General features: G+C 38.2%; 2 protein-coding genes and 1 long non-coding RNA gene across 4 annotated transcripts in view; 2 read left to right on the top strand and 1 right to left on the bottom strand.

The window, feature by feature from the left end:
* LOC140501231 (uncharacterized) overlaps window positions 1–1,635 on the bottom strand; it is a 50,597-nt gene extending 48,962 nt beyond the window's left edge. Inside the window, exon 1 of the long non-coding RNA XR_011966105.1 lies at window positions 1,496–1,635. This is a non-coding gene — a long non-coding RNA (uncharacterized lncRNA). The remainder of the gene's footprint in view (window positions 1–1,495) is intronic.
* A 2-nt stretch (window positions 1,636–1,637) lies between these two features.
* LOC140501230 (uncharacterized) lies at window positions 1,638–9,624 on the top strand. Its single transcript, XM_072604584.1, has 2 exons — window positions 1,638–2,214; window positions 9,469–9,624. Exons 1-2 carry the CDS (start codon window positions 1,638–1,640, stop codon window positions 9,522–9,524), a joined length of 633 nt encoding a protein of 210 aa, XP_072460685.1. The 3' UTR covers window positions 9,525–9,624.
* The window catches only part of RB1CC1 (RB1 inducible coiled-coil 1), an 83,408-nt gene continuing 66,314 nt past the window's right edge, over window positions 9,580–26,673 (top strand). For both annotated transcript variants that reach the window (XM_072604582.1, XM_072604583.1), the window contains exons 1-3: window positions 9,580–9,684; window positions 23,430–23,553; window positions 24,407–24,536. In XM_072604582.1, the coding sequence (XP_072460683.1) occupies window positions 24,466–24,536 (71 nt within the window). In that variant the 5' untranslated portion in view covers window positions 9,580–9,684; window positions 23,430–23,553; window positions 24,407–24,465. The remainder of the gene's footprint in view (window positions 9,685–23,429; window positions 23,554–24,406; window positions 24,537–26,673) is intronic.

The following is a 26,673-nucleotide window of genomic DNA, read 5'->3' as shown; positions in this document are numbered from 1 at the left end:
AGAAAGTCATGATTAAAATAGTTCAAAAAACATCCAAAGCCAAGACAGTTATAGCTGAAAAAAATCTTGTTTTAAAAGCTGGTAGTCCCAAAATTTTGAACTCTTAACTTGGACAATCCTAATACACCAGTGGAAATAAGATACGAGGTAACTTGTGTAAGCCTAAAATATGTCCCTTTCCCCTTACCAATATTGGTTAAGAAAAGATGTTTATTAACTACTAATTTTCTGGAAGTTGATTACTATTTTCTACACATTTATCAAACCTATATGCCCTATAATTAAATATAAAGGCTGCTGGATCACAGAAACACAAACTTAAGAGCTGGAAGGTACCTTAATTCTATAGTATAACCCTTCCATCTTAACAGCTGAAGAAAATGAAGGCTGGACAAGTAAAGGGATTTATCCAAAGACATATTGGTACTAAACAGAAAGAACCTGAACCTGAACTTAGGTCATCTGACTCCAAATCTGGCTGTTTTTTCCACTTCAACAATATTTATATATGACCTCACCAAACATGACTTGGGTCTCCAAACACTGCTCTCCTTGTAGCCAAGTGAACATCTCCACTTGGAGATGATCTTTAAGACAAGATATGCCTACACGAGGTTATTACCCTCTTTCAAAAAGCCTTCATTTAGTGCTTAGCACAGGACTTTAGTAATATTTAATGAGCTGGAAAGAAATATTTGTCCAAGTCCAACTACCAACAATAAAATTACTTCCTTTAGTTTGGTGAAATAAAATATCCTTATAATGCCAAATGGATAAAATTATGTTCATTCAACAACTAATTCATTCATTAAGCATTTAATATGTGCAGGGCATTAAGTCTCTCACAACTTCTCTCTCTCTTACATACACATACACACACACACACTTTTAAGGTAATTATTACAACTGCTCCTCTTGCAGCCAAGTGAATATATCCAGCTAGAGATCACCATTAAGACAGGTGATACTTAGATGAAGGTACCCTACTTCAAAGTCTTCGTTTAGTGCTTGGCCTAGCACTTAATAACATTTAATAAATCAGAAATGAATTCGACTACATCCGACCTCCAAAAATAAATTTACTTCCTTGGGTGAAACAGAATATCCCTATAACGCCAAATGGGTAAAGTTACACTTATTCAACAATTATTATTAATTCTTCAAGCTTTATATGTGTGCAAGGCAATGTATAATTCATACACACACACTTTTTAGGTAAGAACTGGTCCCCTAACTTGGGGGACTTGGTGGGTCTCAGGCAGGTCTTGCCACATCTAAGTAGCGGTTTTCCCCTTCCCCTCTGCTCCTCAGGCCCGGGGCCCTTCTCTCCCCAAGGTGTCTAGGATTAGAGGTTTCCCAGTTTTAAATGTCTTAGTAGCCAGGTGCTGGAGACCAAGGAAGCGGGCTGCCGGCTGGCAAGGAGGCCGCGCACCCACGAGTCAGCGGAGTGAAGGGCGGGGCGGCGGAGATCCACGAGCTGGGATCTCTCCCTCACCTAGGGCTGATCGCAAAGCCGGAGGGAACAGGCCCAGACGACCGTCCCCCCCGTGAAGGTCAAATGCACCTGGTAGAAGAACGACCCCGCCATAGGCGTGGCTCAGGCCCCGGCCGCGGGTTCCAACGGCAGTGCCCGCGAGATGGGGGGTGAGGGGAAACCAGCTGCGGCCCGACGTCCTGCGGAGGTGGGGAGGCGGAGTCATCGGCCTCTCGTCAGCTCCGCTCACTTCCGACCATGCGCCGTGACACTTCTAACCTCTCTGGGTTTCCGATGCCCGTCTCTATGGTGTTACTCACAACACCCCTCCCCCCTTAGCCCGATCAGCCCTTTCCCAGCTTGCACCGCGGCGGAAGAGACAGACTTGACAATAACAAACCGAACCCCGGTGGCGGCGGCGTACAGGGCCCAGCTGTGCCCCCGACCAAAGAAGCCGCCTCAGCCGCGGGGCTCGGAGGGAGCTCCGACTGCGCTGTCTCTCCGTCGCGCTTGTCCCCGACGAGGAGCCGGGGGACCTGGCAGCGTACCGCGGGCTGTTCTCCGTGGCCTGAACCCCTCCCTGCCCAGACCCCGGCGCGGCCGGGGGAGCCGCCGCCGCTCGTGTCGGTTAGCAGCGCCGAATGGGCGGTTTGGAGCCGCCGCCGAAGGTCTAGGCGGCGGCGGAAGATGGTTCCGGGGGCCGCCGGGGCCGCCCGCGGAGGAGGAGGCGCTGCCGCCGGGTAAGAGGTCGCCTCTGCCTTCCCCCCTCAGCGGGGCAGCTGCTGCTGCCGCCGCCGCCGAAGCTGCTCGTCCCCGAAGCGGAGCACGCCCGGGGAGGGCCCTCCACCCCCCGGGGGGCCAGGATCCCTGCGGCAAGGGGCAAGGATGCTGGCTGGATCCTCCTCTGGCTGTTGGGCTCGGGCACCCCGGGCCGAGCACTGGCCGCCCTGGAGACAAAAGCGGCTAAGTCGTGAATTTGGGGAGGAGCTGGGGTTGTCCGATACCTTTCGGGACAGAGCTGACATTTGGGTTCCCCCCATCCCCCAACTCTGGAGCGAGGGAGGAGGCCGGCAAAGTTGTGGGGAAAAGGAACCGATGGCAGGGGAGACCCTCCCTGGTAGAAGGACCTCCCTCCTCTTCCCTCTGGGCGGGGAATGGAGGGGATGGTGTTTTCTTCCTGTAGGAAATGCCAAGTTGCTCGGGTCCGGGCTGCATTGTAGCCCTGGTTGGGCTGTTGGGAGAGACAGCCGTGTCTTTGTCCCCTTGGACAGAGGGTCGGTATAAAGTTACTTCTAGGAATGACTCAGCCTCTCCGCACTTTTCCACCTGCCCCCACTAGTGCTTTTTTTTTCCTGAGGGGTGGGGGGAGGTTGGACTGGGCATTAGGTATGTTCACAACTTGTCTGATAGATGCAAACTGTTAACAGGAGAAACATCAGCCTTTCAAGGGTGAGGACTCCCCTTCCTTCCACTTGTTTTGGGTGCCTGTGCAGTGTTGCAGCTTACAATTTCGTAATCTATGTAATGTCCCTTCCTGACTATTACAAGTGCAGTTATATCCTCCGAAGTCGGTAGGCCTGGGTGTCAGAGGAGTAATGTTGGAGCTTTTGATTGTCAGGCTGCTTCTCCATATGCTGCGAATGGGAATGTTCTGTTCAGCTTGACCGTCGAGCTTGCCCTGATTTCACTTTGAAAAGTGGCTGGCTGTCAGTAGGTGCTGCTCCTATTTCCTCTTTTCTAAGTTTTCACCTGTAGCTAACCTTCACATGGTTTTCATAAGTAGATAGAGAAGACTGATTAATTTTGAGATTTAGAAAGTTTGTTTTAAATGTAAATTAAGCAACTTAAAAATGGTTAATGATCAGGAATCTGATAACTGGAACAAATATTCTAAAAAAGACAATCATTTTTAGCATGAGAGGGGTTGGGATGCACAAATTCCATAAATGAACTCTTGCCTAAGAATTGGAGATTTTTTCCCAAACATTATGTGGTAATAGAATAAACATGTATGAGCAAGTTCTCTTTGTACCATTCCTCTTGTATATAAACTGATTATTTAAATGAGGTTTTTTTTTTTTTTTTTTGCTTTTCCGTATAGTGGCTTAGGCTAGATTTTCTCATAATAAAGATCTTGGGCAAAGTAGATACTCATATTCTTGATTGATTCTATTAGGCGTATTAGGGGGAAATAGGATTATATACTTTGTATTTTAGAGGTGTTTGTAACTCAGTATTTGGGTTATTGACTTGAAGACTCCATTTTCAGTAATTCTAGCTAGTCTGTATTTTAAAATCTGCAGTAGAATTTATTGTTTTTGGCCCTCCAACTATATGTTTAAGCAGTATTTTTTTTAATGTAGCACAGAGAAAGCTATGTACAACTTTTCTGAGTTGTAAGAAAAAAATATTTCTGGGATTTGCTAAGAAACGAGGTCAGAATGCATGACAGCATTTTGAACTTTTGAATCTGATATTCTAAAAGGGCAAGGAACACAAACCCTTTGTTCCTGAGTCCCTACTCCATGTCCTAACATGCAAGCTTTGCACAAGGAGCTAGCTGGATTTGAAGTCAAGCTCCTAATTAGAATTCCTATCCTGCCTCTTCCAAAGTGCCTCTTTGGTCCTCAGTTTCCCTATCTGTAAAATGAATTGGCCCTAAGGTTCCTTCTAGGTCTGAATCTGTGATTCTGTGAACTTTAACATAAACTTGGACTGTTTAAAATTTGCTAATATGATATAAGGAATACAACAATGATAGGTAGCATTTACATTGTGTTTTAAGGTTTGAAAACACTTTATCTCCCAACAACCCTAGGCAATAGGTACTATTATTGCCCTCATTTCAACAGATAGGAAAACTTAGAAAGAAGTGAACTGACTTGCCCAGGATCATGGCCCTAAAAAGTATCTGAGGCATGCTTTGAACTGGTTCTTTTTGACTTAAGTCAAGTGCTATCTATACACTGTGCCCCTACTTTCCTCTATTTAGAAATTTTTTATTTTTAGATTGTGATTTTTTAAAATTTTGTCAACTTTGAAGCTTTTTAAATGAGCGTAAAAAATGTACAAGTTGACCATTCTCAATTGTAAATATGAGAATAAATGAGTGAACATTCATTCAGTAAGGGCTTAGTTTGCCAGATACTTCACAAGAGTTAAGTAAAAACAGTCCCCGCCTTCAAGAAATTCACATTCTAATGGGGAAGACAATATGTATATAACTAGGTACATAGAAAATGGACTGTAATATTAGGGACTGAGCAACTGAGGGTAGGGGACGCTGACTGGGAAATGCTTCCTGTATAGAGTAGGATTAGAACTTTGAAGAAAGCTAAGAAAACTAAACCAGAGGAGTCAAAGAGTGAGAGCATTTCAGGCATCTTGGAATTTCTGTATCTTTAGAAACAGCCCTCTCCACTTCTGATGTTGCTGCTGTTCAGTCATGTCCAACTCTTAATTGACCCCATTTGGACTTCTCTTGGCAGAATACTCTAGTGGTTTGCCATTTCCTTCTCCAGCTCATTTTACAAATGAGGAAACTGAGGCAGACAGGGGTAAGTGACTTGCCCAGGGTCACACAGATAGTAAATGTCTAAGGCCAGATTTGAATTCAGGAATATGAGTCTTCCTGATTCCAGGCCTGTCAGTCTGTCCACTGTGCTATCTAGTTTCCCAGTTCAGGCACAGTCAGTATAAAGGCAGGGAGATGGCCTGTCTGGGAAAAATCAGTGTAGGTGAATTATAGAATTCATAAAGTGGAGTGGAGAGTAAAGTATAAGAAGATTGGAAAAGAAGAAGGGGCCAGTTTATGAAGAGGAATTTATGAAAATGATCCTTTGGGTAATAGGAGCAACAAATACTCAAAGCTTTACCACAGTCATTTTGGGCAGCTGAATGAGGGAAGGTTAGGGATTGTATTGGGAATAGATTTGAGACAAGGGAGACTGACTCATCAGAAGGCTTTTTCTAGTCCAGCTGGGAAATTGGCCTGACCTAGGATGGTGGCTGCATGAGTTGAGAGTAGGGCACCTATTAAAGATATTCTATGAAAGTAGAAATGACAAGCTCTCACAACTGTGGAAGGAATGAGATGTGCTTGGGAGAATAGTGGTGCCCTGGATAGTTATAGGGAAGTTGAGAAGAGGGATCTGTTTTGAGGCACTGTTGTGTTTTAGAGTTTGAGATGCATTACGCATGCTTCTGGTGATTTAGGACTAGAGCTCAGGTGAGAGGTGTGGTCAGGACCATTCTAAATAAACTTTTGACATGCATTGAGGAGATTGGAACCTTAAACTGTGAATATTGAAGATTTGCTATGTGCAAGGCAGTTTAGGATTTTCAGTTATTTAAGATCAGCTCAGTGCCATTCAATAGTTTATAGTCTACTAGGGGAATCAGCAAAAAAACTCATTGAACACCTGTTGCATGCATAGTACTGTAATAGGCACTGCTACAAGAAAGACTAAAGAAGCCCCCACTTTGAAGAAGCTAACACATTTAGTTGGAGAGAAAATTTTCAATTGAACAACCAAGAGTGTTGATAGAATACAAAAGGAGCTCACAACCTTTTAACAAATATATACAAACAAGATATATGCAGAATAAATAGGAAATAATTGACAGAGGGAAGACTCTATAATTTTGAGGGGTTGGGAGAGGCTTCCTATAAAAAATTGGGATTTTTGTTAGGACTTAAAGGAAGCCAGCAAAAACAGTAGGTGAAGATGAAGACTGAGAGCATTTTAGGAATGGGGGATAGCCAGAAAAAATGACCAGCAAGGATGCTATTGAAGAGTACTTGAAAAGGCAATAAAGTCTAAGAAGACTGGAAAGGTAAGAGAGGGCTAGGTTATGAAAGGCCTTGAATTATTATGGGAATTTTTAATTTTTTTTTGATTTTTTAATTTTCTTTTTTGATTTTTTGGGACCCAGGGCCATTCCTCCTGACAAACCTTTCCCGTGGGACATGAAAATATACTTAAAGGATTAAATGTTCCTTAGATAAGAAACCAGAGGAAGAATCTCAGTTGCCCCTGACTCCCTTGACTGTATGTAAAGTCTACTCCTCCACTAACTTCTTTTTGAGTCCTCTCAATGTGGTTTAATCTGTAACCTGACTTAGTTTATCTAAAGAGTTTTTTTGACTAGGTTTGTTTCCTTATGGGAAATGTATGAAATTATGACCGTTTAAATTGGTTCAACTTTTATTGAAGGAAGCATGGGGTCTTGTATTTGATCCTAAAGGCAACAGGGAGACACTGGAGATTATTTTGGGGGGGGGGCGGGGGGGAGTCGAGGCAGTGACCTGTTTGGACCTGTGCTTTTGCAAAGTCATTTTAGTAGCTGAATAGAGGATGGATTGGAGAGGGAGGAGATTTGAAGCAGGCCTATCTACCAGCTGGCTATTAAAATAATCAAGACATGAGATGAGGACCTACACTGGAGTGATAGCACTGTCAGGAAAAAAGGGGCTTATTTGAGACATTTTGCAAAGATGAAACAGGATTTGACCACAACTTAGGTAAGGGGCGGTGGTGAGAGATGGTGAAGATTTGAGGCTGATACTCTGCAGTGTGAGCCTGAGGGACTGGGAGTTTGGTGTTGCCCTCTAAAAGTAATAGGGAAGGTAAGAGAGGAGGAATAAAACATTTAGGGGGGAATGAGATCAGTTTTGGACATATTGAATTTAAGATGTCTGCTGGACATCCAGTTTGAGATAAAGACAGTTGGAGACATGACACTGGAGGTCAGCCTGCAGTTTGGGGCAGTATAGGTAGAATATCCTACTATCTCTTCTGTTTAGTTAACCTAAAAAAATAAGTCCTTAGAATGACTGAGCATAAGGCATTATGTGATAAATACCTTAATATGTTTGAAGTGCTGTTGGATTGTTATTGAAGGAATTAGGGTAGCTTAGTTTGTGGCTCTTGAGCTATCTCTTGAAGGATGGGTAAATTTTTGATTGAGAAAAAGTTAGGGAGGACATTAAGAGTGAAAGGAATACCTTTTTAACACCTCTTGAGGCTCCTACTGTGGACAGAACTACTTGTTAGATGCTGAGGGAGATAAAAAGGTAAGTTTAAAACTAAACCTCATCCCTTAGTCATCTAGGAGGCTTGGGGATTGTGAGTAATCCAGCCTAGTTTGAGCATCATGTATGTATTGTTGGAAAGCTAGATTGGGGTTCTGTTGCAAGAGGGCCTTGAAAGTTAGGTTGAGTTCTTTTCTACTTCATCAAAGTAGTACACTAAAAATATCAGATTGATCTGGATTGGAGTAAACAGTGATCCTGATGTAATTATTTTAAAATAATTTCTATTTTTTTCATGTCCCCTACCTTCCCAGAGAGACACTCCTTGTCGGGTGGGGGGAGAGAGAGAGAGAGAGAGAGAGAACACGAACTAGCCACATATTGAAAAAGTCTGATTATATTCAGGATTCCCCACTTCTGCTCTGAAGGGTGTGGTGTGGTTTGTTGAAGTGACTTATCTTCTGGCACTAGTCATTATAATTTACTACTATCAGCTTTTATTATTTTATTGGTTTAATCATGCATTTTTTCCTTCTTCAATTTTGCATCAGTTTATATATGTCTTTTCATGCTTCTTTGTATTAATCATTCATAAGTTTTTTACTGTATAATATTTGCTTATGCTTTGTTTAGCCATTTCTAATTGATGGGTATCTACATAGATGAGTTGTTCAGTCATTTTTCAGTTGGGTCTGATTTGCTTCTCTTCTAATTTTTGTTGTGTGATCTTTGTAATATTAAGATTGTATATCCATTTGAAATGTATTGTGGAATATTTTATAATCTGAGTGCATTTCTGTAGGCAGTATACTGTACCTACTGTATTCTAGCGCTCCAGGGCCTTGATTCCCTTTGATGACTACCCTGTTTTAAAAGTTGTGATTAATGAGGTTTAATTAAGTTGGTTTTTTAAAAATCATGTCCAGCTGTTTGTGACCCTGTTGGAGATTTTCTTGATAAAAGATACTGTAGTAGTTTGCCATTTCCCTCACCTGCCCATTTTACAGATGAGGAAAGTGAGGCAAATAAGGTTAAGTGACTTCTCCTGGGTCATACTGATGAGGGCTGGAAAGGGGATATGAGACCCCCACAAAGACCAGGGTACCAGGGCCAGGTTGTCTAGAGAAAAATTCCAGAACTCAAGCATTGTTGAAGTCAAGGTAAAGATTTATTATGCTTTTCAGTGGGCAAGAGTTCTTAGGGAATCTGCAACCTTAGAGGGCAACAGGGAAAGTTTATATAGGATATTCTGTAACATCACTTGTGCCAAATATGCTAACTAGGTGTTTTGGGGTGGGATTAGGGAGTGGTTAAGGAGTGGTCAGTTCTTAAAGGAACATGCACTTTTGGTATCTACTTGCAGGTATTATACCCAAAATTCATTGGGAAATAGCCGAAGGCAGGGCTACCTTGAGGGATGGTTTTAGGCCTGAAACGTCACTAAGTCAACCAATGGTAAGGGCTGACCAGAAAAAAGCAGACTTCTCTCGTCTTGTTAGACAAGATTAAAGTAAGGGAGCATAGGTATGTCTAAATCTAGAATACATATGATTGGTCAATGAGTAGTAAATGTCGTTATGACCCAGTACACAGCTGTTTCAAACTAATGAGTTCTATAGGTGCAGCTGCCTACTATAGCAGGAAGGGAGATACAGTTGTTGCTAGAGCAGCCTGTGTCTTTGAGACAGAAACTGCCTGAGATAGTATTTTGAGGCTAGGGAGAAATGTGGTTTTTAAAGAGAAATGTGATTTTAGAATTGGGCCCCAAGTACATGCACCCGAGCACCCCACCAATACCAGATTTGAACTGAGGGAGATGAATGAGTCTTCCAGACTCCAGGTCTGACACACTTATCAACTGAGCCACCTAACTGCCCATATACTACACTGTGTATGATACAATACAATACAAATTGTGCCAACTACTGAGCTAAGCCCTTGTTGTTGAGTTAAACCCTAGGACTACAAATAAGAAAAACTGAAAAGGGCAGGAGAGGAGCTGGGGAAGAGGCATGATAATGGTGGACTCAAAAGAGAATCCAAAGAATGCAGCTGGTAAGAAGAAAAGAATTGTCTAGCTTCTGAGCCCTCTTTAAATGGAAGAGGAGGAGTTTTGTGCTCTGCCCTCAAGCTCTCCAGTCAAAGGACCACAGGCAACTCTGGGTTCTGATAAGATGTGAGTATCCAAGCTGATCTTAGAATATTGATGGCAGAATCCAAAGAGTACAATTGGTAGGAATTGAAGAGTTAAATGGGCTTCTGAGCCCTTATAAAATATAATTAACTATATTCAATGTTCTGTCGTTGCTGTTACTATTATTTCTGCTTCTTTGCTGCCATGAAAGTATTGATCTAAATACTTTTATGTGTGTAGGGATTTCTTTTGTTATTGACCTCTTTGGGGTCTATACCAGTAGCAGTGGATTTTCGGGAGCAAGAGTATGGGTAGTCTTTTTTTGTCATTCTCTTTGCATAATGTTGAATTGCTTTCCAGATTGGTTGAATCAGTTTATAATTGCATCAGAGTTCATTAATGTGGTTGTCTTTCTAAAACCTTTCCAGAATTTATTTTTCCCATTTTATTTGTAATCTTTCCCAGTTTGTTGATTGTGAGATGAAACCTCAGTGTTTGCTTTGATTTTTATTTCTCTTATTAGTAACTTGGAGTATTCTTTCTTATGGGTGCCAATAGTTCACTTCTTTTGAGAAATGGTCATTTTTCTTTCAATCAGCAAAAATTCACCTCATCACTACCACCCCTACCTCCTACCCATTTATGTCTCCTATCTAGTTAAGAAAGAAAGGAAAAGAAGAAAACAAGGCCCTTGTTGCAAACATATATAGTCACCCAAAACAAATGTGGCCGTGTTCAGAAATGTTGTCTCGTTGTTTCCTCTGAGTCTTTTACCTCTCGTTAGGAGTTAAGTAGTTTGTTACTTTTTTTTCTTCTGGAGTCACGTTTAGTCATTACTCTGATTATTTTTTTCCGAAGTCCTTCCAATTTATTTGCTGTTACAGTATCCTTGTTAATATTACTTATTCTGTTTACTCCCATACAAGTCTTCCCAGTTTCTCTGAAATACCTTAATTTCTTACAGCCCAATAGAATGATATACATTTATATACCCTAACTTGTTCATCCTTTACTTTTAATTGATAGGCACCCCTCACTTCGTAGTCCTTTGCTGATGCAAAAAGAGCTTTAAATATTTTTTAAAGCCTTTGAGTTTGTTTTACTTAAGACTAATTACTCCTTAGTACTGTGATTTAGGTGCAAATTAAAGAAATTGACATTCTTAAGTACTATTTATAGCTGAAATGTTAAATTTCTGCAAATCTAATGAAGTATGTGGCTTTAAAAGCAGGAACAAGTTTGGATTTGAAGTAGAGTTGAATACTGATTTAAATACCTAATAGGTGAATAGGTAAATCACTTAGCCTCTCTGAATTATAGTTTCTTCTAAGTTAATTGTAAATCTCAAAGGAATTGAAACTACAAACATCTCTTTGGAGATAGAATTGGGTAAAGAAAGAACGCTTAATTTTGCATCAAAGAATCTTAGTTTGAATTTTTACTCTGCTGTCTTAGACCATGAAAAAAATCTTCCCTTACTCCTTAATTTGAAGGGGTTGCATAGCTCTCTAATGCCCTTGCTAGCTTTAAATCCTTTGAGCTGATAAAGATTGATGCCAAGTCATCAATGCCCTGATGTACTTTGATTATCAGAATTATAGGATCACAAAGATATTCTTGATAGCCAGCATGAGCAGTTGACCTGAGAAAACTATCGTTAGTCTGATATTTTTATGTTTTGGGTGTTTTATACCTTTTTCAGTCTCTGTAAAACAGTCAGAAACTAGTTCTGCAGATTGTTACAATTGTTACAGGAATCAAATCAGTAAATTTCTTTAAAAAAAATATTTTTACATCTTGAACTTAATGCCAAAGACATAACCATGTACGTATACAAGATAGAACACAAAAGAGGATTGTATGTAAAACTGGATATTTCATACCACTTTTTTTAGAAGTATATAAAAATTCAGCAAGTTACTTTGAAAATCATTTTACTTGCCTATACTTCTTAATGAACTTACTATAAAAAGTTTGAGTGACTGTCCTTTTTTCTTTTCCTTAATTTCCCCTTTCACCTAGTCAGGCCACACAAATCCCCTTAGTGGTCAAAGTTTAAGTCTTAAAAATATATGTCTCACTCATTATCTTGAGTCCATCGACTTCAGAAAGTGATCATATTTTATCTTAGGATCTCTGGAGAGTTGGTTGTTGCTTTAATCACACTTCTTAAGTTGATATTTTTTTCCGAGTTATTGTCAGTGTAAAATTGTTCTGGTTCTTCCCACTTCAGTCTGTATCAGTTTGCACTACCCAGGATTCTCTGAAACCATATTTTATCATTTCATATGAGAATTTTCCACTACATCTGTATGCCACAGTTTATTCAGCTATTCCCCATTTGATGGGCACCTCTCTCTTACCTCTACATTGATTTATATTTTTTCCTTTTAATTTCCATTTGGGGATCAGGACATTATGCTTTGGCCTCTTCCCTTTCACTTAGTATCTTTCCTCTAAACTCCCTTAGTCTTTTGTCCTCACCTCCTTCCCTACTGGTAATAATGCATTTCTATATTAAATTCTTTAGAGTTTGTCTGTGTTTGCTTATGTTCAGTCTTTTATTTGGTTCAGTCAGAGTACGGTAAGGTCTATCAGATATCAGCTTCCTTCCTCCCTTTCTCCATTCCATGCTCTTATGTACCCCATTTGTGGATAGTAAATTCTACCTCCTTCTATAAGTGTATTCCTTATGTTGTTTAGTCATTCAGTATGATTCTTTGTAACTCTATATGGGATTTCCTTGGCAAAGATACTGGAGTGGTTTGCCATTTCTTTCTTTGCTGTATTAAAGCAAACAGATTAAATGACTTGCCCAGGATCACACAGCTGGTAGGTATTGGAGACCGAATTTGAACTCAGGTCTACTTGATTCCTGACCCAAACTCTTTATCCACTGAGCAATATCTTACCTTATTTTTCTCTTCCTAAAATCTTCATAACAAAATTAGTCCACTCCCAGATCCTCTGTTTGTCTTATTTTATTCCCAGAATGCTTGTTAAAAACACTAAGGTTCTGAAGGGACATTTGTTTCTTCTCCTAGTGAGAAAGGTTTTGCTTTTTTTTCCCCCCTTCATGTAGGATTATACTTGTCCCCATATACTTTCCTGTATATTATAAGTTACCAGGTCTCTGTGACACTGATTGTGGATCCTTGGTACTGGAACTCTTTCTGGTTGCTTGTGGTATGCTATTGACAGGGAAAATCTGTTTTTGGCTAAGACATTTGTGGAAATTTTCTATTCTATTTTTACTTTATCCTTTGATTCTAATATATGTGGACAGTTTTCATTTGTGATTTTAGGGTTTTCGATTTTTTTTAAATCGTAGTTTTCAGGAAGTTTGAGCTTTAAATTAGTCCTCATTTTTCAGGTCATAGTAGCTTACATTTTCTTTTATTTTTCAGTCTTTTGATTTTGTTCTAAATGTTTCTTAATGTCTCATGGAGTCCTTAATTTCTATTACAGTCTAATTTTCATGGAGTCTCTTAGTTGGGTATAAGCTATTTCAAGTTCTTTTGGTTAATTTTCTTGCCTAATTTTCTCCAGGTGTTCACATAGTCCTTGTAAATTTTTTTTTGAGTCTTTGTAGTTGTTATAGAGATACTTTATCCTTCCAGGTTGGATTTAATTCCTTCTAAGAGTTGTCGTGTTCTTGGGTTTATTCTTCCTTCCAGCCAAACTTTGATCCTTGTTGAGCTTTTGAGTGTGGTGTGGTCCTAATTAGTTGTAGCTTACTTCAGACACTCTGCCAGTGAAACTCCCACCAATCACTGCCCAATCAGAATAAAATGTAGATGGGAAATATTGATCACATAAATAAAATGCAATCAAACATAAATAATGTTAATATGTGATTTTTCTAAATCAGTAGTCCTACCAAGATTTCTTATTATGATTTTGTGGCTCAGTTTCTTTTTGAATTTGACACTAAATACTGTTCTGTACATCTTGTGGGTATTTGCTTTGCCCTTTCCCCCATCTTTGAGGTACAGAATGCTTTTTCAAGGGGGTTTTCTGCTCTTGTTGTCTGTAGGTAAAGGCCTTTCAGTCTGTGGTCTAGCTGTTTGCCTGCTGTCTTATATGCCTGAACTGATCCTGTCTTTTCTGCCAACGGCCCTAACTGACAAATTTGTAGCTCTGGGTTGCAAGAAGTCACTTAAGTGCAGATTTTGGATTTCATTATTGTTATTTAGCTTAGCCATTTTTTCCCTAATGGTTTTTATTGGAGTAGTTGTGTGGATTTAGACCTTCAAGTTAGACTATTTTGGAATAGGGAATGTATGAATGGGGTATAATGTGTAATAAATCTGGAAATATGCTAAAACTAGATTGTGTAGGGCTTTAAATGCCAGGCTGAAGGTCTGTTTTATCTTAGAGGTGATAAAGAAGTACTCCAAGTTTTCCAGCAGAGGAGTATGAACAGGCCACATTATGTCAGGCTGGGGGCAGCTATATCTTTGATACGTGCAGGAACTCTTGCATATTCTGGGTCCAGTCTTTCTGGAAAATATGGCAACTCAAAAAGATAAGTTCAAGGGACTCCTCAACATTACTTTCAACATTAGTGACATTGTTTGATCCATCCTTCAAAAATAGATTTTTATTGACTTTCTTTTACACTTTTATTGTTTTTATATCACTTGCAAGAGCCATCCCTTCATAACAAAGGTTTGGGTGGGATAGGTCTTTGTTTTTTTAGAGAAGAGGAAAAAGAGAAAAAAATCATGGGAAAATTTTTTTTACATTAAATGTTCCACACCTGTGGTTTCCAAACTTAGCAAAGGAATGTGAAGTGTCTTCTCATATCTCTTCAGGTCCCGGTTCCATTTCACCCCTTTGTACGTGTCTTTCTACCTGGATCATTTAAAGTCCCTAACTTCAGTTTTTTCCTTCTTAATATGTGAGAGGTTAGACTTGATGATCTAAGCATCCTCGGAGCTATCTACGATTCCATGATCCTAAGAAACTGAAGTTGGTTTTGGCTTTGAAAATTGGACAGGATTCAGGAAAGCCTTGTTTATGCTCCTTTCTCTTACCCCCCATGGGGTAAGGTTCACAAAAAGGAACTAGGTGTATTTGGAAGGTAGATTGGTTCTTGATTGTGCAGGTCAAGAGAAGAGGTAGGTCTTTCTCCAGTAAGAACCCCTTGAGAAGTGACTGACATTTTAAGTGGTGAAATTAAATCTGTCATGTTCTAGAATGGCCTGCATAGGGGAGAGATAGAATTGGGAAGATTGGAAGGTGATTTTTATAGTTTAGACCTGAGTTGATAAAGCCCTGAATTAGTATGGCATGTGGAAAGGAAGGAATGGATTTATGAAGATCAGATTTGTAAGATTTGGTTAGTGATTTGATGTTTTGAACATTGGGTAATACAGAAAACCTTGGTACCTCTGACAGAAATTGTGAAGCATGTGTGGGAGCTTTTGGGGGTAATTTTAATAACAGTCTACTTTAAAGAGAGTATTTTCCTATCCATTATCTTGTTGGGTTTTACAATACCACCAAAACTCAGGTTTTACGGTCTCTTGGCATGGAAAAAATCTTTTTTTTTTTTTTTTTTTTTTTATGAATTTAACAAACACCAACAAATAACATTTCCATATATAAAAAAATTATATATGAAACCACAAACCTGTAGTAAAACTTATTTTAAAGAAATATAGATTAAATTTAAGATTGTCAGGCAACATTGACCTGCTTAAATGTGTTCCATTTTCAGTGTTTTATTCTGTTCATTTCTTAAATGTTTCTTTGATATTCTTTTATTTTTGTATCACTGTGATTGCTAGTGGCTCATCGGATGGAGACCTGGGCTCAGACCCTTACTAGATGTTTGACCTTGGGCAATTCATTTATTCTCTCTTTGCCTCAGCTTCCTCATCTTCAAAATGAGGATAATAATAGCACCTACCCCAGAGGGCTGCTGTGGGGATCAAGTGAAATAATATTTGTCAAAAGACCTTAAAACCTGAGTTTTGGTGCTGTTGTAAAACCCAACAAGTCAAAGTTGTTATTTTATTATGTGTATTATAGGGAGGCAATGTGAGCAGTGTTGAATAGGTGAAAACAATAAAGTTCAGCAACTATTTGACTCTGGGGGATGAATGAGAAGGAAGAGTTGAGAATGACTTCTAGGTCAAGAACCTGGGTAATTGGAAGAATGGTTACACATTGGCAGAAATAGGGAAATTAGGAAAAGGGGTGAGGTTTTTTTTGGGGGGGGGGTCAACACTGAACTGTTCGGACATGTGAAGTTTGAGTTGCCTGTGGGACATCAAGATAGAGATGTCTGAGAGGTAGTTGGACTTTTGGGTCTCTCTAGTTCATGTAAGGAATGAGGATTTTATATATGTTTAGGAATTACTTACATAGAGGCAATAGAATCCATGATTGCTGTTGAGATCATAGGGAGAGTGATCACAGGGAAGCAGGGCCCAGGACAGAATCCACCGCTACACAGGGGATGGGACAGGTTTGATTAATCTGCAGCTATTGTACCCAACATGCTAGAAATAAATCATGACAGAGGAGAAACCGAAAATGTGCCTTTCCATTGAACATAGACTACCTCATCATATTTTTTGAAGACTATAGGTGATTGGATTGGTAGTTGACATTTTTCAGTAGTCTTGTAGATGTTAATACTCTTGTTGATTTTTCTTGTTCCTTCTTTGGTTCTCTCCTTACCTGTGAAAAATTGATATCTGAGTTACTTTAAGATTGTTTTAACCTTAGATTTCTTCTCTGAATTCCTAATTAGTACAGCTTTTCTTGATTTCCTCATCTTAAGTGTCATTTCTATTCTGCCCTCCTTTTTTTTTTTTTGATAAAAATTGGGTAATCTAGTGATAGAATCAAATGTAATAGTTATGCTGTTATCAGTAATAGTACCTGGAAATACTGCCAAATTGGTTCCATGTTGCGTCAATTTTTTTCTTTCAAGTTTCATACATAAGGACTCTTGGAGTTATCAGAATTACCCGATCATGCCAAACTAAAGTCTCATTTTCCCATCTACTGCTTTTAGCTATGAGGTATTATACTATTTATTATCTCTGTTTTCATTCCTCAAGAAAAAGAACAGCAAGGGTGGTTGTGTACAATCTTTGTCATTGCTGTCCTTATTTGCACTTCTTTTAGTTTATTCTGAATTTGTGCTCTGTCAATTTTGAGACATAAAACATGTCTTTTTCTCCAAAATGTAAAAGGTAAATTCTAAGAAAGAGTCTATAATTTATTTGCTCTTTTATGCCTTAGAAATAGTACTGACACTTGTTTGGACTTTGAATTTAATAAATCACTGTAAGGACAGAAAAATAATTCAAAGTATAGGCCAATACTCATGTAACAGGAACGAGGGACAACAGAGGGACAGCTTAGATACTACAGTGGGGCTGAGAAAATGTTAAAAAATATATAGCAGAAACATGTTATGTAAGTTTTCTAGAAGAGGATGAACAAGACTTGCACAGGATAAGAAATAATACCTAGGCTGTGATCTGATCTATTAGAATGGATGCATGTAAGAATCATGAATCCCTGAAAGAATTGAAGTAAAAGATTAAGATTACAGACTTAAATCTTATTTATATTATCAGCATATTGGTTAATTAAAACCTCAGTTTTAAACCTTGCCAGATTAATAAAAAACAAGAAAATTAGAAAACTGAAGGCACAGTTATTTAGAATAAACCAGAATACGGGTTATATTACTGATTATTAAGGAGGAGTAGCTTGCTTAAGTACAAATGGGGAGGTGTGGCCCTTTGACTGAATCCAAAACTCATGAAGTTTGGCTGCACTTGAGAACCTAGAGGGCCACATGTGGCCTTGGGGCCACAGGTTCCCCAACCCTGCCCTAGAGTTTCCCAAGGGAAAAGAATGCACCCTTTGCCATCACCTTGGTACTCCCTTTTGGGAGGGGTTATTGTACCTTTCCCCTCCCATACCATACCCCTTTCTGTTTTTTCCTTCTCCTTTTGTTATATAGCTGTCAAAAAAAATATGCAAACTCCTGTAAAGACTGTGAACACGTTGGGTTCCACATACATGTTCATTTCTCTTGTAAATAAGCCTGGTTTTCACTGAAATCTCCTGATGTTGGGATTGCCTTTTGACACCTCCCAATAGTGCTTAGGAGTGCACATTCTGCAAAGAAATTCTAGTAATATGCAGATTCCCTTTTCCAATACAGGAATTCACAGATGGGTTCCCAGAGTCCTACAGAGTCCTACAACAGCACCTATCCCTAATCTGGGATAGATTAGGTGGAAATTGGGGGTCCAGCTAGATAGGAGACATGACCTAGACAAAATATAAGGGAAAATTACCTCCAGCAGAACCTACTGCACAGGAGGTCTTTAGTCATGTAGCACCAGAGAGACCTTACGCTAAACCCAGCAGTCACTTGAAGGAAGACATATAGTCTAGGCCATTTTATTCCAGACTAGTCCGGCCCTGCCCAGGCCATTCAGTTGCAGAGATTGACCAAAGCTCAACTTTGTGTCATCCTCTCTCTCCCATTTGTAACTAAATACTGTGAATGAAATGAGGAAACCAAGGAAAACTGTGTATCTTGAGGAAATACTTTGATTTGAGAGAAACCTGGAGGATTGTGACCACAAAGTAGTGCAGTAAAGTCTCTGGGGTAAAAATGCCCTAGCTATAGGGATTTTTAGGAGTATCTGGAACAGATGAAACAAGAAGTTCATAATGGAAAAGCTAAGGAGGCAAGAGTGGCAAGGAAAATTGACATCTTAAAACAGACAATGAAAAGCCTTCCCTAAGAATTGACCCGAAAATTAAAATGAGCTAGACAGAGAAAATTTGAGGATCACGGGACTATCTGAAAACCATGGACAAAAATAAAAAAGATCTTGGATATCATATTTTTTTCTTTTCTTTTTGGAGGCAATCAGGGATAAATGACTTGCCCACAGTCACACAAGTAGATATATTTCAAGAAATCATGAAAGAAAACTATCCAGGCATATTAGAACATTTGAGCAAAGTGAACATATAATCTATTGAACACATCCTGAACGAACTTGCATAATGAAAATTGTTTTAGGAACTTCATATGTAGATCCAGAGTTTTAATATTAAAAAAGAATACTGCAAGCAGCAAGAAAGAAAAAATTCAAGTACCAAGGGTTTACATAAAACTTAGGAGCTAATGTGTTAATGTAGACAAACTTGAGATAAATATTTCAAAAGGAGAGATAAATCTTTATAACCAAGAATACCTATATGACAAAATTAAATATAATAAATGGAGAAGATGTGGGAGCATGGAAGTGGACCTTTCATGGATTAGAGGATTGTCCAATCATTCTTGTTTAAAAGGCCAGAACTGAATAGATATTTTGAAAGACATGAAGACACTAAGAGAAACACAGAAAGGCTCCCATAATTATTTAATTGAAAAGGAATGGGAATAGCTTGTTTACACATTAATGGCAGGGGGAGGGGGATTCAAATGTCTTTTCCATATTCTAATATCTTTGACTCAGAGAAAGCTAAAAATGACAGTGTGAGGATTGCTTTTGTTGTGTTTTAATGATTTTAGGAGAGGACAAAAATAGGAGGGGCAAGAGACTATATTGTGGAAGGAGAGGAACAGAAATCACTAATAATAGAGGTTTCTAAGATGAATATAAAATCATGGGGGAAAGGAGGGTTGTGCCCTCCATCTTCCTCACTTGAAAAGGGAAAATGGAACACATTTAATCCCTACCCTCAACCCCCTCAAAGACAGATTTTAATGTAGCAGTATATCAAAATGGAAAGGAAATATAAGAAGATAAGGGACAAGGTAGGGATAGAGGGGAAAGACTCTAATAGAAAGGGCAAGATAAGTAAGGGAGTAATTGTAAGCGAAGCAAACTTAAAACTTGAGAGAGGAAGTTGGATGAGGATAAGAGAAAAACAACACAGAAGACTGCTTACTTGATACTGATCTTATTAGAATATTTATTAAGAGGCCTCTAGGTGGCACAGTGAATGGAGTACCTGATTTGGAGTCAGAAAGACCTCAATTCAACTCTGGCCTCAGACACTTACTAAGCTGTATGACCCTGGGCAAATTATTTAACTTCTTTGTCTCAGTTTCCTCATCTATAAAAGGAACTGGAGAAGGAAATAGCAAACCACTCCAATATCTTTGCCAGGAAAACCCCAAATGGTGTCATGAAGAGTCAGACATGACTGAAAAAAAGTATGAAGGACAAACAAACATTAAGCACCTACTGTGTGCCAGGCACTGTGCAAGCACTGGAGATGCAGTTAAGAAAGACAGTTCCTGCCCTTTAGGAGCTTATAGTCTAATAGGGGAAGAAAAAGCACAAAAAGAAGCTTAAAAACTGAGGGGTTAGAGGTACCAGCAGGTATCTATGAGGATATCCCTTTCCTTGGAGTTCAAACAAAGGAGAACTGAAGATGAAAAGTGGAGAGTTATCTGGAGAGTCCAAATTCAGTGAAGGAGAGCTATAGGGAGGAGTTCTCCAGCCCTCCAAACACAGAGGAGAGGAGACTGAGGCAGTTGGGAAAGCATTGAGTAGCCAGAGCAGAGTTAAATGATGATGAGATTTCAGATGATCAGCTTATCCTAAGTAGCAAATCTTGTTCCTTGAAGTTCAAACCAATCAGAGTTATAGAAGGAAAGTGGAGGGTTAACAGTTTTTAGTGAAATTCCCTTTCTTTTACCACCTCTTTCTAAAGGGTAGGGATCAAAGAGAAAAAAGTACAGGAGGACAGGATGAATAGAATCATAACTGTGTATGTTAATGGGATGAATGAATACATTAAATAGAAGAGGGTAGCAGAATATATGCAAAGTAAGAATCTAATAATCTGTTTATAAGAAAAATGAACACAAAGATTCAAATAGTTATTAAGCACAAGTTGATTTATGGAAGAGAGCATTAGTGGGGAACATTAATGTACCCTCATTCAGATCTAGACAAATCTAAGCAAAAGACAACAAAGAAATTAAGAACCTTAATTTAACAAAATTGGAGATGATTACTCTGGTAATTACTGCATGAGAATAAAAAGCCCACCCCCTCTCATCTATGCATGGCTCTTTTACTCTCCAATTTCTTTACTTTCTTTGAGAGCATATTGTTTAACACAGTTAGATGGCAAAGAGGACAGAGAAATAGACTTGAAGTCCGGAAGACTTGAGTTCAAATTCTACTACAGATACTAGCTGTGACATCCTGGACTTAACTTCTCTTATCCCTAGTTTCCTCATCTGTAAAATGGAGATAATGATAGCCCAAGCTTGTTAATGACCAAGAGATAATTTGTCAAGTACCTTGCAGAATAATGAGTAAAATAAAAATAGCTAATTTGATTTAAAAAAAAAAAACTTCAAAGATTTAAAAAAATTTGAAGAGGAAATAAAGAAAATTAGTTAGAAACTATTTTGCCCAATTATGTTAATAAAACTGATAAATTAGAGGAAATACATGGATACTTATAGATATATTAATACCTAAATTAGTATGTTAAAAAAACCAATCTACATTCTTTTTAATTTTTTTTGTTCTGCCCATTTACTACATTGCTATAGTTCACATGTAATATTATTTTCTTTTCTTTGTAATCATTCTATTTAAACCTTCTGTGTTCAAATTGTCTTTCCTTATGGCATAGCAATGTTCCATTACTTTCAAGTACCACAATTTGTTTATCCATTCTCCAATCAGTGGATTTCTACTTTGTTTCCATTTCTTTGCTACCACAAAAATTGTTCCTCTATAAATATTTTTGTGTATTTGAAGCCTTTCTATTAAGAAAAGTCATTTAACTGCTGCCTCAGTTTTCTCAAATATAAAATGGGTTTAATATCACCTACTTCTCAGAATTCTGAGGATCAAATGAAATATTTGTTAAGTGGTGTATCTAGGCTGTATGTAAATGCTAGCTGTTGTTATTATTAGTAACAAGGTCAGACCAGATCACTTTGGCAGCTGGGTGATGGAGGGACTAAAGTGGGGAGAGACTTGTGGCAGGGAGACTAATTAGCAAGCAAGTTTTTATGATAGTCCAAAGTGTGAGGTGATAACCTGTACAAGGGAGGTGACAATGTCAGAGGAAAGAAGGAAGAGTTATGCCAGAGATGTTATGATGGTAAAATTAGTAAATTGGCAGGCTTTGGCAACATATTAGAAATGGGACTGAAAGGGTGTAGTTCAAATGAAGAATCAAGAGTAGTGACTGGGCTGATGATATGAACATCAAAGGAGGTGATGTTATTGAGTGTTAGTGATGTAAAGGAAGAGTCTAGAGGTGGCAATTGGAATCAAGTAGTATTCTTATTCCACTATAACCATTGTGGTCAGAGGGGATGAGTTCTGAAAAAGATGACCAGAAATACTGTGTCTTTAGGAGCCTGTGCCACTAACAGCTAGAAGATGGGGGCAGTGGACAGTTTTCTTGTATTATTTCTTGCATTATGGTGTTCGGATTTTCTTTTGGCAGACCTATAATTCTTACATTGGCTAATGCAGATTTTTAAATATTATTTTTTGCTTTTCATTCAGTATTGTCCTTCACTTTTGTGTGTTGGCAGTTCCAATCATTTGTTCTTTTTTTTTCCCCTTTGGAGAAATTTGCCACCATTCACTCAAGTTTTTCTCTTTCTACTGTGCAGGCCTTAAATTCTGCTTTCACTATTCTAATTTCTCTCCTGCTGTGCACTCCTGGGAATCCACAGGGTTCTCTTCATCATCAGGTGTTGATTTATATTTATTATATTTATTCAGATGTTTGGACTTCGTTGGTCTGAAGTTAGTATTGCCTTTTGTTATTACTGCCTTCCCTATTGGTTTATCTGCTTGTGCTCAAGATTTTTCACCAAGTTTTCTTTCTCCCAAGAACTTTGGTATTTAAACTCTTTTCCCTTTTTTCTTTATTATCTCAATATTACTCATTTTCTCTGTCTTTCTTTGATGGTGTTTCTCCTGTGTTGAACTAAAAAGCTGTCTGAAACACTGCCTGTGATAGAGAATTCACTTTTCACCTGCTATAGTCTCTTCCCCCAAAGTGACTTCTGGGAAAACAGAACTGGTCTCAGCTGGATTCAAGTTCCCTTTTCTTTTGACTTGGTTGAGCTACACACATATGCTGGCACCTTTCTCCAATTCCCTGTGTTTCTTAGGTCTCTGACAGAACTACTTACAGAGCAGCACACTTACTGCTCTAGGGAGAACATACTTGTTTTGCTTTCCTATACTTCCACTTCCTCCTTATAGAAGGGGGCAAGCAGAGTTGAGTTATATTACTTGTTGCCACAGAATAGTAGGGTGAAAGCAAGGGTGTGCTGATAAAGACTATACAGCAGCACAAACAAACTGCTGAATGGATTCCAGAAATTGTCCTAGTCTGCCAGAGTGAGGCAGTTTATTGTTGATGGGGTGCTGAGTGATTTCATTAGGTCTTGTTGAGTTCTTGCCTCATTAAGGTTCTTGGTGTCTTAGACTATAGATGCAACTGCATTTCCTTAGCTTTTGCTCATGGAGATGTTGAGGTCATGAAGATCACAGAAACTCTTTAGTTCTCCTTGTTTGTCATGTGATTTGGAAGGCTCTGGTGATTTACAAGTATTAAAAGTGTCTTTGCTTAAAATAGTAACTGGAAAATTCTTTAAACCTGGTTTACATTAGGTAAGGAGCTGTGATGACTAACCTGCCCCCCTAGAATCTTCTCCAAAGATGTAGACCTTGGGCATATGTGATATTTCTTAATAAATGAACCAAAAATATTTTCATTTCTAGGTCACCAGATTTTATTTTGAACAGTAATGTCATTCTGTTGCCAATATCAAGCAAAGGAAGCATACACCAGTTTTTAGTCTCTTACAGTTAAGAAAAGTGATATCCCCTTTAACAGTGCCTGAAGGTAAGTCTAACTCTTACTTTTTATACATAGTATTTGGTTGACATATACATTTTTTGTTTGCCTTTAACTTGGAAACCTTTATGATAGACTATAAATTCAAGGAGGGCAGGAATTACTTTATTTTTTCTTCACATCCCTAGACCCTACCTAGTGCCTTGCAATTAAAGATATTTAGTAAATTTTAAAAATTAAGTTGTAAAATATTTTCCTTGGTATAATAGAAACATCATTATTATTGTACTTAGAAGAACTGGATTAAAGTTATGCCTTCCACTAGGATTATTTTTAACAGCTGCAAGGAAACTTTATTTTTTTTAAAATATATATTTGTGGAAACCTTTTGCTTTTACCTTGACCTACATTTCCTACTATATGTCCCTTTACTTCCTCTTGAGAGCCAACGGGATGGCAAAAACTGATCTGTACTTCAGTCAGTCAGCATGCATTTCCTAAGCACTTAATATGTTCCAGGAAAGATGGGAAGGGGTAAGGTTATGAGGAACTTTAAATGCCAAAGTGATGAGATTTTATTTGATCATAAAGGTAGCAGAGAGCTACTAGAGTTCACTGAACACGAATGTTTGTGTATTTGGCATATAGTGATTTTTGTCTTTATTAAAGTGAAAAATCTGGTTACTTTGTTACTTTATTTTCCATGTAACAGGTTACCTCTCTGGTGGCATGAGTACTATATTTTAAACATTTGTGTTAAATAGTTTAATATTAATCATCTTCTATGTGAAAACTGAGTACTTATCTTAATTATGTGTAGATATGCTCTAATAATAAGATGATTTTTCTTAATGAATTGCTATATAGTAAAAATTGGTCTCTGTTTTTTAATTCTTTTTAGTTCTTAAATGACCATATCAGAGTGAGAGACATAAACTTCTAGAATCCAGAGAAATCATCATGAAGTTATATGTATTTTTGGTCAACACTGGAACTACCCTAACTTTTGACACTGAACTTGCAGTGCAAACGTGAGAATATTTTACTGACAGAACTCTGTGTGTGTGTGTGTGTGTGTGTGTGTGTGTGTGTGTGTGTGTGTGTGTATAATAATTAAAGAAAATGCATCTTGTTATAGTAGGTTATATATAAATGCTTATTCCCTAATTTTCCCCTCTCCTCAAACCCCTTGCCTCCACCTCATTATTGAGTAAGATTGTGCTTGGAAGGTATGAAGCCATTTCCTTTTTTTACCCATATATGTATAACATCACATTGTGATACAGTATAAATTTTGCTTATGATTTGTGAATGCTTTATTTTAATGTTTCGAAAAATCCATTATTTCATTACAACACTTAAAACTTAGAAGACAGCTTCATGAGTTGCTGCAATGGCCAAAAATTTTTAACACCTACTTCCTAACAGTATGTTCATGAGTATACTGTATCTAACTAGCCTGGTCTTTGTAAAGTTGCTATTCAGTTTATTGTTGGGTGCATATACTGTTTCTATCTTGGGTAGACCTCTAAGTACCTGTTTGCCACAGTGATTCCAAAAGAGTTGAGTTTGCTGAAAGGAAAAGTATAATCTAATAGTCCAGAATTCTATAGAGGAAATTTGTGCAGGAAAATTTGAGTCATCAGAAGGAAATTTTTAACACACTACAAGACATTTCTGATGAGGAAAAGGAGAGACATGTATCACAAGATCATTGTGGAGGGGCAGCTGGGTACCAGGGGATATAGCAGCAGCACTGGAGTCAGGAGGACCTGCGTTGAAATTCAGCCTCAGACACTTGACATTTTACTAGCTATGTGACCCTGGACAAGGCACTTAACCCCAGTCACCACACCAGAAAATAAATAAAATTTAAAAGTCTACTGTTGTGGATATATGGGGAACCAACCAACTTAAATTTCAAAAAGAGGAGGATAAGAACAAAAATGTGAAATAGTCCAAATGGTCAGGGTTTTGAGATGAGCTGATGATGGCAAGGAAAACTGAGACTACAAAAGCATTTTTTAAAAACTGTACTAGGAGAACTAGGGGGCCCAAAAGAGGGATTGAAATTGAAATGTCTGAGACAATCATAAAAGGTTCATACCAAGCAGAGCTACTCAGTTCTTTCTTTCTTTCTGTTTCTCTGCCAAGGAGATAGGAAAGGTGTGATTAAAAATGACTAATAGTGAGTTTAATGAATCAAGATGCATGAAGATACAGAGAATATTTGACTTTTTGTTACCTAATTCATACGTACTATATGTTGAAAAAAATATTAGATCATGCTAAGCCTTTGTCAGTGATGTTTGAAAGATCGTGAAAAATGTGAAAGATTCTGAAGCATAGGAAAAGAACAAACCTGAAGGGTCTGGGGAAGAGCCAGCATATGGAGACCCAGTGGAGTCTAGATTGAGAAAGAAAGAGAGGCAGACAGACTGTAAATTGAAAGGAATGATTCTGTGGTTGTATGGGAAAATAATAAAGGAAAGTAGTACAGTGGAAAGAGCACTGGTTCACATAGGTTTCAGAAAATCTCAGAGAAATGAATGCATCATCAGATTATCTGAAAATCATGACCAAACATGCTTGTTAGCCATATTTCAAGATATTCAAAAATGAAACAAAAACTTCCAGATCTCTTAGAACCATAGGGCAAAGAGAAACAGAATAGAATAAAATCCACCTATCACATCCTGAAAGTCCAAAGTGAAAACTTCTAGGAACAACATGGTCAAAATTCAGAACTTCAAGGGTAAGTTAAAAATGGTACACACAGCCAAAAAGAAAGAGTTTAAAGTAAGAAGGAATCACAGAATGATACGAGATTGGTATATAATCAGCTCCTAACAAATAGAACAACAAATATAAAACAATACTCCATCTCTAGTTCTGAAGTCAAGTTCTCATATTGAAATGAAAAGTCTTAATTAAAATTCAAGTTTATAGAATCTAGTTACCTAAAATTAGATTGGCTACATTTTTTCCCCTCTCCAGTAAAATTGAAACAATTGAACTTTTGAGAGACAGAATATAGACTAGATTTGGAGTTGTTAATTTCCTGAGTTCCCCAAACTTAAAACTGCCTTAATTGTCATATGTCATTGAAATCAGTTTCATTTTGTGGTATAATGCAAATCATGCCAGACTTTATTAAGGAGAATTTGT

The sequence above is a fragment of the Notamacropus eugenii genome, chromosome 4 (genome assembly GCF_028372415.1).
Source record: "Notamacropus eugenii isolate mMacEug1 chromosome 4, mMacEug1.pri_v2, whole genome shotgun sequence".
Taxonomy (NCBI): domain Eukaryota; kingdom Metazoa; phylum Chordata; class Mammalia; order Diprotodontia; family Macropodidae; genus Notamacropus; species Notamacropus eugenii.
Note: the sequence above shows the minus strand (reverse complement) of the source record. Positions and strands in the feature narration are given on the sequence as shown.